The 14814-nt window shown below is 38.6% G+C and overlaps 1 protein-coding gene across 33 annotated transcripts in view; it reads right to left on the reverse strand.

Annotated features, from left to right (window-relative positions):
- LOC135485032 (calcium-activated potassium channel subunit alpha-1-like) overlaps positions 1 to 14814 on the reverse strand; it is a 94818-nt gene that overhangs the window by 7619 nt on the left and 72385 nt on the right. For 27 of the 33 annotated variants that reach the window (XM_064766880.1, XM_064766801.1, XM_064766809.1 and 24 more), the window contains 6 exons: positions 14489 to 14713; positions 14018 to 14327; positions 13571 to 13701; positions 12357 to 12551; positions 11404 to 11421; positions 9531 to 9701 (listed from right to left, as the gene is read on the reverse strand). In XM_064766880.1, coding sequence (XP_064622950.1) covers positions 9531 to 9701; positions 11404 to 11421; positions 12357 to 12551; positions 13571 to 13701; positions 14018 to 14327; positions 14489 to 14713 — 1050 coding nt within the window. Of the gene's footprint in view, positions 1 to 4277; positions 4337 to 7370; positions 7505 to 8678; positions 8756 to 9530; positions 9702 to 11403; positions 11422 to 12356; positions 12552 to 13570; positions 13702 to 14017; positions 14328 to 14488; positions 14714 to 14814 lie in introns of all 33 variants that reach the window. The other 6 variants (XR_010446520.1, XM_064766777.1, XM_064766842.1 and 3 more) reach the window with 6 other exon arrangements.

Below are 14814 nucleotides of genomic sequence, written 5' to 3' on the forward strand. Positions count from 1 at the left end.
TAAATGATAAATAAGTCTAACCATTAGGATCGGACTAGGGATCAGATTTCACTACAGTGAATAATACTTTGCATTGCTATAACAGGCAAATCTGTGGTGGAAGGGTATCTCATTTAACATTTTTGTTGTATTCATCTAAACTAGCAAGGCTGGTACAGCTAGTGCATTCCTAATATCTTATTCTCAAAGAGCACCCTGGAGAGTCAGTTTTTCAACTTGTCAAAGAATCAGGTCAGCGTTCCATCTTACAGAGCCAGCCTACCATGGTAAGGCAGTAGGTTTTCCAACAGAACTGGACAAGTCACATCTTTACTCATTGCAGGCCTGCATGGTAAGCTGGAACACCAGTCCTATTTCACACAATGTTGGGAAACTGCTCCTCCAGGGTGACTAAAGTTAAATGTGTAATTGTAACTGACCTTTGGGGGAAGACTCCTAAAGATACATTGGAAATTGTAACGATATTCCGCTGCATAGAATGAGATGTAGTAGAACTCCATTGCCTCCATGCAGGAAAATAGTTGGGGACAATTATGCATGTTGAAGCCGTGTTCTACTCTATTCTACTATTCTAGTGACTGCAATATTCTAGCAAGCACCTCCAAATTAAATTTTTGAGAAGCTCTTCCAGTTAGATGCTGCAAACTGCAAACATTTGTGAGCACATTCTATTTTTTTGTATTTTGCAAATAATCTCGATTTCCCAAAAATTTCCACCGAACATGACCTGATCTGCCAAATGCAAATAGCTCGCTGCTTTGCCAGCTAAATATAAAGTGCTGCCAGATTAAACGTGAGCAGCTCTAATAATCTGAATGGGAGCAACTCTTTAGCAAATTAAACACGAGAAGCTCTTACAAATGAAATTTGGGCAGTTCTAACAAATGTGAGCGACTCAGAAATCAAATGCGAGGTGACCCTAGAAATCGAATAAGAGATGGCCTGACATATCTAATGTGAGTTGCTTTGCTAAGTGTTGGTAGTACGCACAAATAATTGATTAAATGTTTTTCCTCAGAGTAATGTCTGAAATTAAAACCTATCGGATTATATCCCAGATGAACCAAAAATGTTGTGTCACAAACCCCATCAGTAAATTGTCGTTGTTAAATTATTTCAAATATTGATAATCTCTAACAACAATTCCTAGATTAAGAATTTAACGATGATAAATTCCAATATCGTCTCATGTTTCTTAATTTTTCTTAAGGCCGTCAATGTTTTAATCCCCAAATCTGAACGATTAAAAGCCAGAATTGTTAGTAAACACTTCAGAAACAGAAATTATCCTGAAAGACAGAACTTTTTAACAATGTTCCGAGGAATTAAATCGACAACTGAAGGCAACACACAAATGAAACTTAAATTTGAACTAATAATATAATAATAATTTCAAGTCCTGAACTATTGCACTTTACGAGGCTGTGCAGTGATTGCCGCACGTTCTATAGGCAGGTTACATAGAAGTCAGCGTTAGACATAAATCTATTCTCAATTCACATGTGAACAGAAGAATGACAATACATTTCTGAAGTGCAGTGCTCTGGAAATCTTTTGTTCGCATATGAATCATGTATCTTTGCATATAAGACTCGGTTTACATAGGAATCACGTTTTTCACTCGTCATGGCTCATGATTCACATGTCACGTGTCATGAACATGCTAGTTATTTGAGTTAAACTTGAAAACATGTCATGACATGACAATTCAATCAAAAGGTTGAAAAGTGACATCCCATGAATCGTATGTAGCCTAAATGACTTATTTGCTCTTTGAGTGACATTTTGTAAGTGACAACATGAATTCTATGTAAACCCAGCCTAACACAATGACCTCTATGTAAATGCAGGGAGGGTTTAACACACTGTGTGTGTAGCGCAGTTGTGTACTGGTATCAATGGTGGCCAACTCTCTTTTCCAAGGTCATGGGTTCAAACCCCAGTATGGGTGCCGCTTTGTCCTTCAGGTTGAGATCAGGTGTGTGCTGTAATGATGGCAGCCACTTGATACCCAAGAGTGCCTCTATAGAGACTTATGATAGTGACAGTGGTTGTGAAGCGCTTTAATGCAGACCCTGATATGTAAAAAGCACCACATATGAAAACTGCTATTATGTTAAAACCTCCCTGGTAAACGTGATCTCACCAACCTAACGACCACTATAAAAGCTTAAAGAATTACTTTGACTTTTACTAGGTTCTCACTGCTGACTAGGTGGACTAGGTTGACTAGGTTGACTAGTTGATAGCTTCTGACTAGGTTCTTGCGACTCCTGCTCAGGTCCAATAAGTTAAGAATACATACACTCTACTGACACCCTCCAGAGTGAGGAGCCAAGATAGGACTCCGATTTGATAACTAGTGAAAGTATTAAAAGATTAGTACTTTTTTTAAGCCAAGGGAGGGTGTGGTCAATCTATGGGTTCTCATAATCACAACACCGTGGATTCAATACCTGATGCTCACAAATTGTGACCTTCTTTGAAACACGTATATAAAGCTTATATATTATGGGCTGAAGTGTTTATTTGGGATCCTTTTGGTAAGCGTGGATAAGTGAATAATGGTACTACAGATAATTTTCAGATTTAAGTCCAATGGAGAGAGATCTTGCAGCATACTGTGAGGTTCCTTCTCATATAACCAATGTTTCAAATTTGGGCATATCTACAAACACTGATATAAACAGTAGACAGAAATAAACTGCCTTTCAGTTGGTCCGTTGTTAAATCATCACCAGCTCAGATTCATGCCAGAATTTTCGCTGACTAAACTTTTGCTATATTCACAGAAAAAGCTTTTCAGCATAAGAAGAAAATCGATGGAATGTCGGCATATCCCCAAATACCCTATCCAAAGGCGGAAACAGTTGAGAACAATACCTACAAATTTACCAATAAAGGTTGTCTGATTGTTAACGGATGGGTGATATTTGAGTTGTGGCGTCTTGGCATATATAGGACGTCGTTGCCAAGAAATACGAGATCACCGAAAAACCGAGTGAAAGATGAGCAATGCCATAATTACGGCAGTCCCATTATGACACAATTGGATGGAAGGCGCCTCATTTTGCCAATCTTACTTTTTGTACCATTTGGAGAAAATGGAGATCTTTGCATTATAAATACATGATCGAGTCATTGTAGCTTACAGTTTTGCATCATTGTACCGACTTCATTTAATCCCTTTCTGTCTTGATATTTGGTTTTCGTCTTTGGAACCAAAAATATGCTAAAAAATATATACATGTATAAGTGTAAATCCTCTCCCACTATGCTTGTAGCCCTCCCAATTCATTTGAGGCATATGCAGTTTCACACAGCTGTGGGTGTCCGCTTCATTTTGATACCTCTCCCATTTTGTATCTCTTGCGGTACATGAGATTTTCATGAATATGTTTGGAGAAAATAGCAGGATGTCAAGGCTTGCAAGCTCTCAAGTTAAAATTGCATGTGCTTTGCTCACAGCAAGTGCTTTGTGGTTTTATCCCTTTAAGTCCCCAATTCTTAGTCTTGCCAGTCATACCAATGAATGGCATCACAACATAAGCAGGAGGAGATGGCAATACAAAAGAAGGCTGCCGCATTTTCAAAAGAAGCTCACAATTCCCCAAAGATTCGTGCAAATGGAGAATGGGTGAAAGTGCAAGTGCCGGGCATGCCTCGGTCCATTACGCTCGAAATAGGCAACCATTATGGCCACTCCTTTGGGAATAACATGAGTGTGGTTGTTCCATTTCGAGAAATTTTTTTTCTATTTTCGTGATTATTGCTTCCTTTTAACAGTTAAATTATGTATCTGTCTGCGCTAGAACAATTACTTCTTTATTAATTCTAAATCGTTCTGGGAACGCTGCTTACGGTTTTCCCACAAATTGCAATACTATATCTGACATTTAAACTCCATATTTTGGCATGAACAAATTATCTAACCTTGGCCAGTGACTGGAACAAAGCAGATGCCAATTTGCCGTACTTTGAAAGTATTTATTAATCATCTCCATGGGAAGGATGTTTAAACAGGTTAATATTCCTACAAGTTGTTGTTGAATAGGTAGAGTAACATTTCCAAAGGTGAACGGTGTTCTGTTGGTAATGCAGCTTAACTAATATATAACACTGACAGGGGAGTACACTAATAAAGTGGATTTTCCTGGTACTATCCTATGTTGGAGGGATGAACGGAAGGATGGGAACATCTCTCCATTGATGTGACTGTCTAGAAGGGACAATACTATCTATTTGGGACTTTTAAACACAAATAAGCAAAGCCATACCACTGTTGATTAAAAACGTGTATCACTAATAATCTCACTAGCAACGTCATCAGTAAATCCTGGACATGGGAAGATGAAAAAGATGCATTTACGATTAGTTTTTCTCTGGTCATTACGCAATTCAGGTAATCAAATAGACATTTTAACACCAAAGTTAAAGTTAAAGTTGATAGATATGTACCCATACATTATGTATTTCACAGTTGTAATGAGCTACATCTTAGAATAGGGGAAGATCCCGGTGAAGTTTGAATTTTAAACATATTTGCAAATCATCGAATATCCAGCAAAAATCACTCATTTCAAACTTTAGCAACACCGATGTAAAAAATTCCTTTCCAACAGATTTCATGAATGAAATTATGACATCCATCTTTGTCATTCACTAATTATAGATTCATGTTAATGACAAAACAGGGAATAACAAACTTTAATCAATTGTGGAATATCCACACGTAATCATGGGTGAATGGATAAATGGAGAAAAGTGATAATGTTTTTGAGTGATTGGATTGGTTTTTCCTGGTCTTGTTAAATTTACCGACCGCTGGAGCAATGCTGTTATTAAATGTAACGACACTGTATACATCACAATTTTATACATGCAACCGAAAAGGAAACATCCACATCATATACTCGAACATGTAATGAAATAACACTGTATTCAACAACTGAACAAAATCTGACATAAAAACATAGTATGGGTTTGAAATATTCTGACACTTATATTTGACATTGAAAACACTCAAAAGCAATATCACATTTGACATCAAAAAGATCTAAAAATAATGTAAATAATTGGAATTTAATGTGATTTCAACTCTACTTTTGAAGATTTACAGTTTTTTGAAAGCCTCACATCAGATACAGTTGGCTCTGATTTAATATACAGGAGCCCACAGATGAAACAGACACTGTCTGAGACTTCTACCAATGACCAGGAAGTCAGAATTGCACCACTATAACAATAAACTAAATGGTTCCCAGTGCCGTAAATGCAATCAAATTTTGAATTACCAGTTTAGTCCAGCAGAGTCATGTCGCATAGCATTTGTCTGGCTTATCAAGGCTGAACGTCAACATGGATATTGCACGTATGTATTCGATTTGATAATGTCGCAATGATTAATAATTCACTAATAATACCATTAACAACATATCCGACAGTAAATCAAATGTGTCAAAATGTACTACCACATATCAATTTTGATTTTAAACATTTGTTACAATTAAATTTGATTAATCTAACAATTGAATATCCCAACCAGATCATATCGCCAGTGTCCAATTTTCTTTATTGCCACATTACTAATTGTCCGTTTGTTCATTTCATGATATTCTATTTTACAATTGCACCCTTGCTGACGGACTTAATTAGCAGGATTCTGCACAAACCATGACTCCCACAGCTACACATACATTTTTAACAATAAATTTGTGTTGTACTGCAAGTTATCCTAAAAGATATGTAATTAATCATAAACCAATAACTTGGTGAGCTTCTAGTGCTCGGCTGTAAATTATCAATAATACTAATACTTACAGAAAAATATATGAAAACCAAACGCGATTTTAAAAAATTTGGCTAACTGATCATACCAAGTGCATACTCATACTGATACAAAATATACGACTTTTCACTGAAAACATGACATAATCGCAAACGGCCACAAATGGATCATTCCAAGAACATGCTTTGCTATAAAACACGAAACGCAAGGACTAAAATCACTGACTGGGACAAGTGTTTCCTCCATGTTGAATCGGACACAAAATAAAAAGCAATTTGCCTTTTTATTTTGTCAAGCAAACTTACTACGTTATGAATTAATTGAGCCAAACTTTGCTGCACTCTGAGATACTGAGCATATCAAAGTGAGATTCAACGGTTTGATTGGTTTATATGATACGTTTCAGTACTGTTACAATACAGTCCTGGTCAAAGGTAACATTCACACATTGCCGAGTGCAGAGTTCTCCAACCTGCGACACATCTGTGACAGAAAACAAACTCAACTGAGTGCCGCATAACTGAAAGGGACAGTTTCCTGTTTCATTAACATTAAAGATAAAACTTCCAAACCGATCATTTTCTGAATGATTGCAGAAATGATATATATGCTAACCCTTTCAACTTCATGTTGAGGCTGCATTGCACACTGACTGGATGATGCATGTTAAGGTTCCAAAGTATCATCAGGAGCCTGTCAACTATCGTCTGATTATTAGATTAGAAAAATGCTGATGCGCAGACACCCGACTGATGGCATATTGATGTATGTGACAGAATGCTACATCTCCTGCCAAGGTCTATTGAAAGATTCATAACAAGCTTTATATCATGTATTATCAATTTTGATGTTCCCCTAAATTGCCCCACTTGCGCTTGTCAATATTTCTGGAGGAAACACACCACAACATGAAGGTTATCTTGCCCAACGGTAAACGTTCTGATAAGTGTGTGCACACGGACGACCCTAACAAACAAGAGCTAGATTGCAACTGATCATCCAATAGACGGCAGCACGGAGTGCAAATAAGACGATTGATCATGTCTGCCATGTTTTTATGTTAATTACTATATGGTTATTCGACTTTGTCCACTTCTCGGATGGTCAAGGCAACAACATGCATGCCAAAAACGCAAGCACTGATTCGCTGAGAGGATATGTTATGAACGGTATGTGACGTGCACATTGCGCCACGTACATGCATGTGATGTCATAAAAACATGGTAGACATGACCGATCGTCTCATGTAGTTGTGCTGCCATCTTGGAGATGATCGGGTACAAATCTACTTGATCAGGAGTATCAATCAGCAACAGAACAGCATTGCTGATTGGCCAAGATGAGGTTGACTAAAAAGACTAAGTTGAACATGGTTGACTCTGTTAGGATCCAGAGTGATAGACATTAAGACTAAAATTCATCGTCGCTGATCAGTCAAAAAGAGTAACCTGACGGCACATTTTCTGTTTCTTTGACTGTCGCTACAACTTTGTTGACCGTGTGCACTATTAACTTACGCAAAACATTTCCATAGGTCAAGGTGGACATAGGGTGGTACCACTAAACGTTTATGAAATCTTACAGAAGTGTGTTCTGGCGTGTTAGCGACTAATGGAACAGTGACGTAATGTGAGATGGCCTGGAACCCTTACGTTTCTCATTCCGCGACTCGGGGCTCTCCGTTAAGTCTAGGTTGCTAGATACAAAACAGAAAACCTGGGGAGGAGAGATAAAGGCCTAAAGGTTAGTTAAGGTCAAGGACAAATGTATTGGGCAAGGTCAGGGTCATAAGCAAATGATTTTCTCTGTGCTGAAAGAAGACTAAAATTATTTAGTAGTTGATGATTTGTTCAATGCAATCAATTCGCATGCAGTTATAGAGAATGCATGAATGATGCCATTTTAACACCTTGTGTGCCCAACAACGTACATCTACATCTTTAACACCCAAGCGTTTTGTGTCCAATGACGTAGATCTATGGTTTCAAACAAGGGGTCCATCGACTGTAATAATCATCTCTTTGAAACAATGTTAAGAACACACACTCCATCAGATCAGCTAGTCCTGAACCAAAATAATTTCCTTCCTTCAGCAATCTTTCTGCATGTCTGAGATGTGGGGCAGGTCTAGGGTAGGAAAAATGGGGATTTTAAATAAAAATTCACCCTTTTTGAACTAAACTTGGGTAACTTCAGGCAATTATCTCTCATATTTTTTTACTTTCAAGTGATAAAAAGTTGCAAAATGCGGGTACGGCAAGCATATTTTATAAAACCCATGAGCACACAACGTGTTGATATGTATAAAACATTCATGAAGCTTTTTCTGTTTCAGCTATTTCCCTGAAAAATGCATGAATCAAAAGAGAATCGCTACAAACCTGTTTGGAAAACATGCCACGATCCCATAGCAACTACACTACTTTTCCCTGCCATCATCTAGCTATCATGGCCAGTTAGTGATGTTCACCACTACATTCAGACTAATTACTCGACTTACCTGATATACAGTTAGGTAATTTGTTTGTTATCGGCCTAAACTTACACTACTGTCATGGTTAGAAGTAACTGCTTTTCTCTTTATCTCACATGTGTCAAACATATCAACACTGCCACGGGGGCATTTACACACTCCACGCATCTTTCGATAGAGCGGTGTTGACAAATGTTGACTGTTACAGGTGTTGCATGCGTAAGGTGACATTACCAAAGACCATAACATTAGCTATTCACATTTAAATGCACTGAGAATCATGCTGTCTCCAAAAGCCTAGACATCATGCTCACAACTGCCAATCGTATAAAAGCTTATCGCAATAAGTATGACCTGGAGTTTCGTTCCAGAGATACACTTCAAAACATGCCTAAGTTTTCACACGTATAAACTGACCTCGAATAAAGTAATCACTGCCTTGGAAGTTGAAATTCATTTTGATGGGCGCAAGAGCCCGGGAATAATGCTGCTACCTAGTAGGAATCAAAGGAAGCATAACATAGTTGTACTTATCCATGAATGAGAGCAAACCACAAATGCAACTAAAAAGGTAGATTGTATCCATCCATGTAGGCATATAAACTTTCTCAGTAGCCCGAATACATCTCAAGCGTTAAAAAAACCACTTACAGAACCCCCCATCACTGCAAATTGGCTCTTCTTACCAACACTCAAAATACTGTGCAAATTGGCTCTCCTTACTAACACTCAAAATACTCATCCTCTTGCAAACAGGGCCTACAACATGACTCCTCCTTTCGCATTAGGGAGCGAGTATGTATCGATTGAAATGGAGTGTTATTGTCAGGATGCAAAATACTCAACTCACCTACCTTTCTGTTACACTTATCGCATTTATGACTAGAACTTAGTCCAAGCACTCCATGCCTGAGAGGTATCGCCTTGATGCTTGGGACTTAGTAGTCCAAGCACTCCATACCTTTGAGGTATTGCATTGATGACAAGAACTTTGTATAGTCCATGTACTCCATACCTACGAAGCCTTTGTTAAGGAGAAAGCAGGAGTGCCAAATATGGAGGGGCTGATGAATATTCAAAAAGCCATAGCGAAAATAATCACTGCAGGGCTCAATCACAGCTGGGGCACACACATTTCAATGTTGGTTGCAAAGAAGCATTGGCCAGTACAAAATAAAACAACTGACACAAAAAATTCTCCTAGGCAAGTTGGAAGGCCTGACTGATTATCATGGGTGACAAATTAATTAAAAAGAAACGGGACCATACCTGATCTGTTGGTAATAAAGCAAAATCGTCAGGTGGGTTCGTAATCACGTATCTTTTTGATGATGGGCTCCGCACAGATGAGTTTGTGTCTCTAAACCGGTACAGACCAATACACAGGATGCCGTAATTCTTCAGCGCTGCTTGAAATAGTTCACCATATTTCCCTCCCTCCTGAAGCCAAAGAAGAAAAATATGTGTTAAGTTCAAAATCCACCTATCCAAATCATTTGAATTTATATAGAAAACCAATAATCAGGGGAAGTTACAGGGGAGGGTTTGGGGTTCCACTCGCCCTTATTTTGCCTGGTGATCATCTTTGAAAATACATTCTGGGGCAAAAAGGGGCAAAGCTGACTGCCAGATGCTTTCTGACATTTTCATTGTCGAGCATGGCAGCGAGATCTCAAAATTTAATGGGGAGGTCAAAACCTCTTTAGAAGCATTTTGCTCAAAATATATTTTTAGGAAAATCTGGAAGAATAGCACATGTTAGTGGTATACATGTCCATGTATTGTCAATAATGTTTTAGAGGATAGTAGGCTGTGCTGTTGCCACCCCTTACATCGCAGCATCATAAGCTTCAAAAATAGAAATGTCTGCCCTCGAGCAAAAAGCTGTCAAAAATAGGTAAAGTATAGTATCTTACACAATATCATTGGAATTGGGGCATTTTGGGTCACAGACAATTTTTCAGTTTTTAGGCTGATGAGCGGGTGAAAGCAACAAGTGGCTCTATTCTTGGTAAAAGTGAATATAAGCGTCTCCCCTGTCGGCTACCATGATCAATTCAGTAAATCTTATCTGGATAGATTGGTTGTAACGACTTCGTCAATATTTAATCCAAATCGTTAACGCAGGTTAGCATGGTCGTTGGGTGAGATCAGCCTGCATCAGGTGCAGGAAATGATTTGCACTAATAAGTACTGGAATATTGTTGGTTTCCTTGTCGCTTTCTCAGAAAAAAGCAGTATCACTTTTGCCGTCATGTAATAGCTGTTCGTTTGTTGTTGTGTTAAGTGAGAGAAAGAACATGTCTGATTTGAAATTGAATTGTTTTAGTATCGCAATGTATTATAGGAATATTTAGTGAGTTACTACCACTGAAAACTGAAGAAACTATCTGTACAACACTTAGAAATGTCGAAGTCGATTTCTTTTTATTCGATAACCTCCTCTGGCATTGAAATAGCTCTGGGGTTTGCTTGCATCAGCTTATGAAGCGTTTTCAAATTCAGAAGCACTGCACGTTAAGGGTGTCAAAATGTTATGTCCCATTGAGACATTGCGAAAGTGGACAACTGCTAAACAATCAGAGTGCAGTCCTGGTCATGAGTAATGCATTGTACACACAGCTTGTATCAGCTCTGCCCAGTGACGACTTACAGAAATCTGTACAACTATTTCGTTAAGCGCAGGACCTGTATGTGCTTGATAACAAGATATGTGAGAAACGTTCCATCCACACTTTCTCAACTTCCAGACCTAATATTTTGACACCCTGACGTTTGAAATAAAATCACATTAAGACTTTGTGAATCCAACCAAAGATCTCCACCACCACTGAAAAGAAAAGCACTTTAATAGAAATCAATATATCACGAAGATAAATTTCTGACTAAAATGAGAGTTAAGTTTATATTGCTTAAGTTGATAAAAGATGGAAGGAAGTACGCTATAACTTCCCCTGAAACCAACTGACCATACCGAAGTGAATTTAGAGCACTAGTCTCGTCACCAACACCCCAGAAAGTGTTAGGCACTTGACTAAACTGAATACCTTTCCATTCTTTTACCAACTTAACTGCATAAATAAACAGCATGACAATTCACCACGCCTAGAGGCTTGTGTTTTCGTTTGCCTCGTATACCTACCCGAGATCGGCAAGTACACTGAAAGGAGTAAGCACAGAAAAGGGCAGATGTATATGAGAGTAGCACAGAAGTGGCATACATATAAAGGATGATGAGTAGGATACAGTGGTGCCTGATATTGAAATAGAAGGGGAAGGAAGCCATGTACACTCCTATTATAGCCGGTTTTAAAGGTTTTTGAAGCTCTTGAGAATATTTAGGAAACACTTGTCATTCATTTGTAACACCAAAACATGAAATATATAAAGCAGTTACATTGATACATAGGTTTGGCAACAAGAGGCCACATGAAGACTTGCAATGTAAGGAAACAACAACAATGCATTTTTTACATTGAATGTGATGACAGTCCACCCAAAACATCAAACAACTACATCTTGCATCTTGTGATAGAACCATACAATACTGAGAGACGGGCTCCACCCAAGACTTGGGACATTTTACTCCATCTGATGACAATTTACGGAACTATAGATTAGAAACGAGTGGGAACTATCTAACGATGAATGTGATGTAATAAGTTTACCTCAATCTGTTTTACAAGAAAAGATACAAAAGTTACTTCATCTGATCTCATCAATTCTAATTTGAAAAAGTACGCCTACATTCAATGATTTCTCAATTTTTGCCAGACAACATAGGAATCTGATGGAAAAGTGTCATTGAAATAAGTTGGCATTACCTCTCTTTATTTTGTGAAACAGTCACAGAAGTTTCTCATTTGTGCAAAACTATGGGTGTTAGGAAACTATAAAGCTAGTGCTTCAGAAAAATGGCTTTGAAATGTTCGTGTGATCATTTTGGTAAAAGCCTTGTGAATCTGGAGTGACAATGTTCGGAATGTGCACATTTTGAAGGATACGTGTCCCTTGGAAACCTGGAGGCAAAATTAAGCGCACAAAACAATGCAAACCATATCATTATAAAATCGCCATACCAACAGATAAACTTACCCCATATTGTGAAAGTGGTCCTTCGAACAATGATATTTGTTTTACGCGGCATCGATTTCGATTGGCTAACGTTTCTGGCGTACTGTAACCTCCCCGCATCCCGGCTCCCTCGGCGAGAATTTGTTCTAGTTCCGGCGTAGCACCACCCGTTATTAACGTTCTTATCAACGTCAAGGCGTTATCATTAAAATACGTCTGAAGGAAAGATGAAGACAGGGTAAGTTTTTGAAAGAAACCGATTTATTGGCAAAATACCATATTAGATTTAGGGCTGAAATAAAGAGGTCTAGAAAGACTCGTATGCCCACTGATAATGGTTCTTAAGGCAAGAGACCCCTGAATCGGGGCATTCATGTTTTGATGATTTATCTTTTTGTGTAATTTGGGATAATACTTACAGGCATACAGAGGTCAGGACATACAGGCAAACCGGACAAACGTTTTCTACAACCTATCATGCAAATATCACTAGGTCATAACATCGTTGTATTCTCAGCAGATAGAGTGAAGATATCAAACATCAAATCATTCTGAGCTAAACCTCGATTTAGGTGTTATCAATCATTTACTGAAGGGTGCAAAATAAACTTCCTCATTACAGTGCTTGGGACATTCGCAATCAAGAAATCAAACAATGTCATGCACAATAAACTTTAACTAAAGAATGTGTTGCATTTCTATTTGCCCAAGGTCACCATTCTGAGAATGCGTTTTTACTATTTTCAGGCATTTCAAGCAAGTGATAATTTCAAATAGGACATCCTACCCCATGGCCTAACCGAGCCTTATGATGGATAAAAGGGAGGTAAGTACTGAATAAGATCAATTAAATTATCAAACACCGATGATGATGATAGTTTTGATAATAAGTGGAAAGTGGACAGCATCAAGATGTCATTTTAAAAGTTGACCGCAATAGGAGATTCTATGGAAATGATAAGGCCCTTCACATTGTTTGTCCCATAGACCTGGCTTTGAAAGGTTATCAGTCATTGTCAATGGCAATAACCGCACAATGGAGGATCTTAAAATTTGGAAAATTTGGAGAAACCACTGCCCCAGAACCCTGTAATGCTGATCGATCTCCCAAAAACACCATTGTTTTCAGCACAAACAGACTTCACATGAAGCTAGGAGTGAAACATCGGTATGCACAGCTTGAGTCTTTGATATTTGACAATTGATTAAATGACTAGGAATGAAACAAAACTTACTGTACTCATAAGTGAATCCAGTACACTGACAGCAAATGCTGTACCACAGGCAAAAGGTTGAGTCATATAGAGTTCAGTATCAGGGTCATCATCATCATCCTGATCCAAGAATTGTACATTACTATCATTGGCTGCAAGAAGAAGAGCGATTTATCAGTTTCTAGTAAGGGGTGCATTTAGTCCATCATCAAAGTAATGGGGTTTTGATGAGACATAAAAGCAAGATTTCTTGTACCTGGTGTCTATGCCAGGGCAAGCAAAGGAGGGAGAACGAGTGTACAGTAGGCCTAGCTTTTGATGTACTCCTCACCCCGGTCGATCATCTAGTGACTAAGCCAATGAACCCAATAGGCACCCAAACGTAGAGGAATGTAAAATAGCCAACACAGATGAAGGAGACGCCAAGTTTGCCCACAAATCAGGCAACGATCATTCACCAGCCCTTACCTAATTCCGTTATCATGGGGATATTGGCCCCAAATGTTGATCCCCGCCTCGTATTTGCATTTTTGACTGGTGACCCCAGCGGCGACAGGCCTGGAGGCAGGAAACCCAGACTCTGAGGTTGACTTGCCGCCTGCAGCAGACCGATACTATCGTCGAACGTCATCGCTTTGATGTTGAGAGAACACAAAATGGCCTCCTTGTCGACTAGGGTGGGATCTTCTGATGCAGTTTTTCTGGCCGATAATATCACACACATATCACAGAGGTTGATGTTCACCGCTCGAAGATTGGCTCGATTCAAAGGAGAACCCTGTAATACAATGGATACATTTCTTTAATTTCTTCAATTATTCAGAAAAAGAATAAAGTCACCAGATTAGTTTAACTGAATGACAAAATCTTCAAACCAAATAGATGCCCTGTCTAACCTGTGCAAATAAAACCTTCTGTGAACTATACACATGTACTTACCGTTAAAATTGAGATCTTTGGAAAGTTTTGTAACGTCTTCCACTCTCGTCGAATGTATTCACCGTTACCAACGATGACAACATGTTTCAACTCATGAAAGTGGAAATTACTAGCTCGAAGTGGCATGACGAGATTTCGTAACCCTATGAGGGGCGAATGAGGATCGGCAAACAAACACACAACCACATGGTTGCTGAGGATAGTCAATGCGGCTTGATCACGGTCCTGAAAGAGGTCAAAGGTCATAGGAGTTAAATCTGATTGGATGAACAGGAATGTGAAATTTGATTGATTCGTGACTTGTCAATGCTGACACCTTGGATTTA

Source organism: Lineus longissimus, chromosome 1, assembly GCF_910592395.1.
Source record: "Lineus longissimus chromosome 1, tnLinLong1.2, whole genome shotgun sequence".
In the NCBI taxonomy this organism is placed as follows: Eukaryota; Metazoa; Nemertea; class Pilidiophora; order Heteronemertea; family Lineidae; genus Lineus; species Lineus longissimus.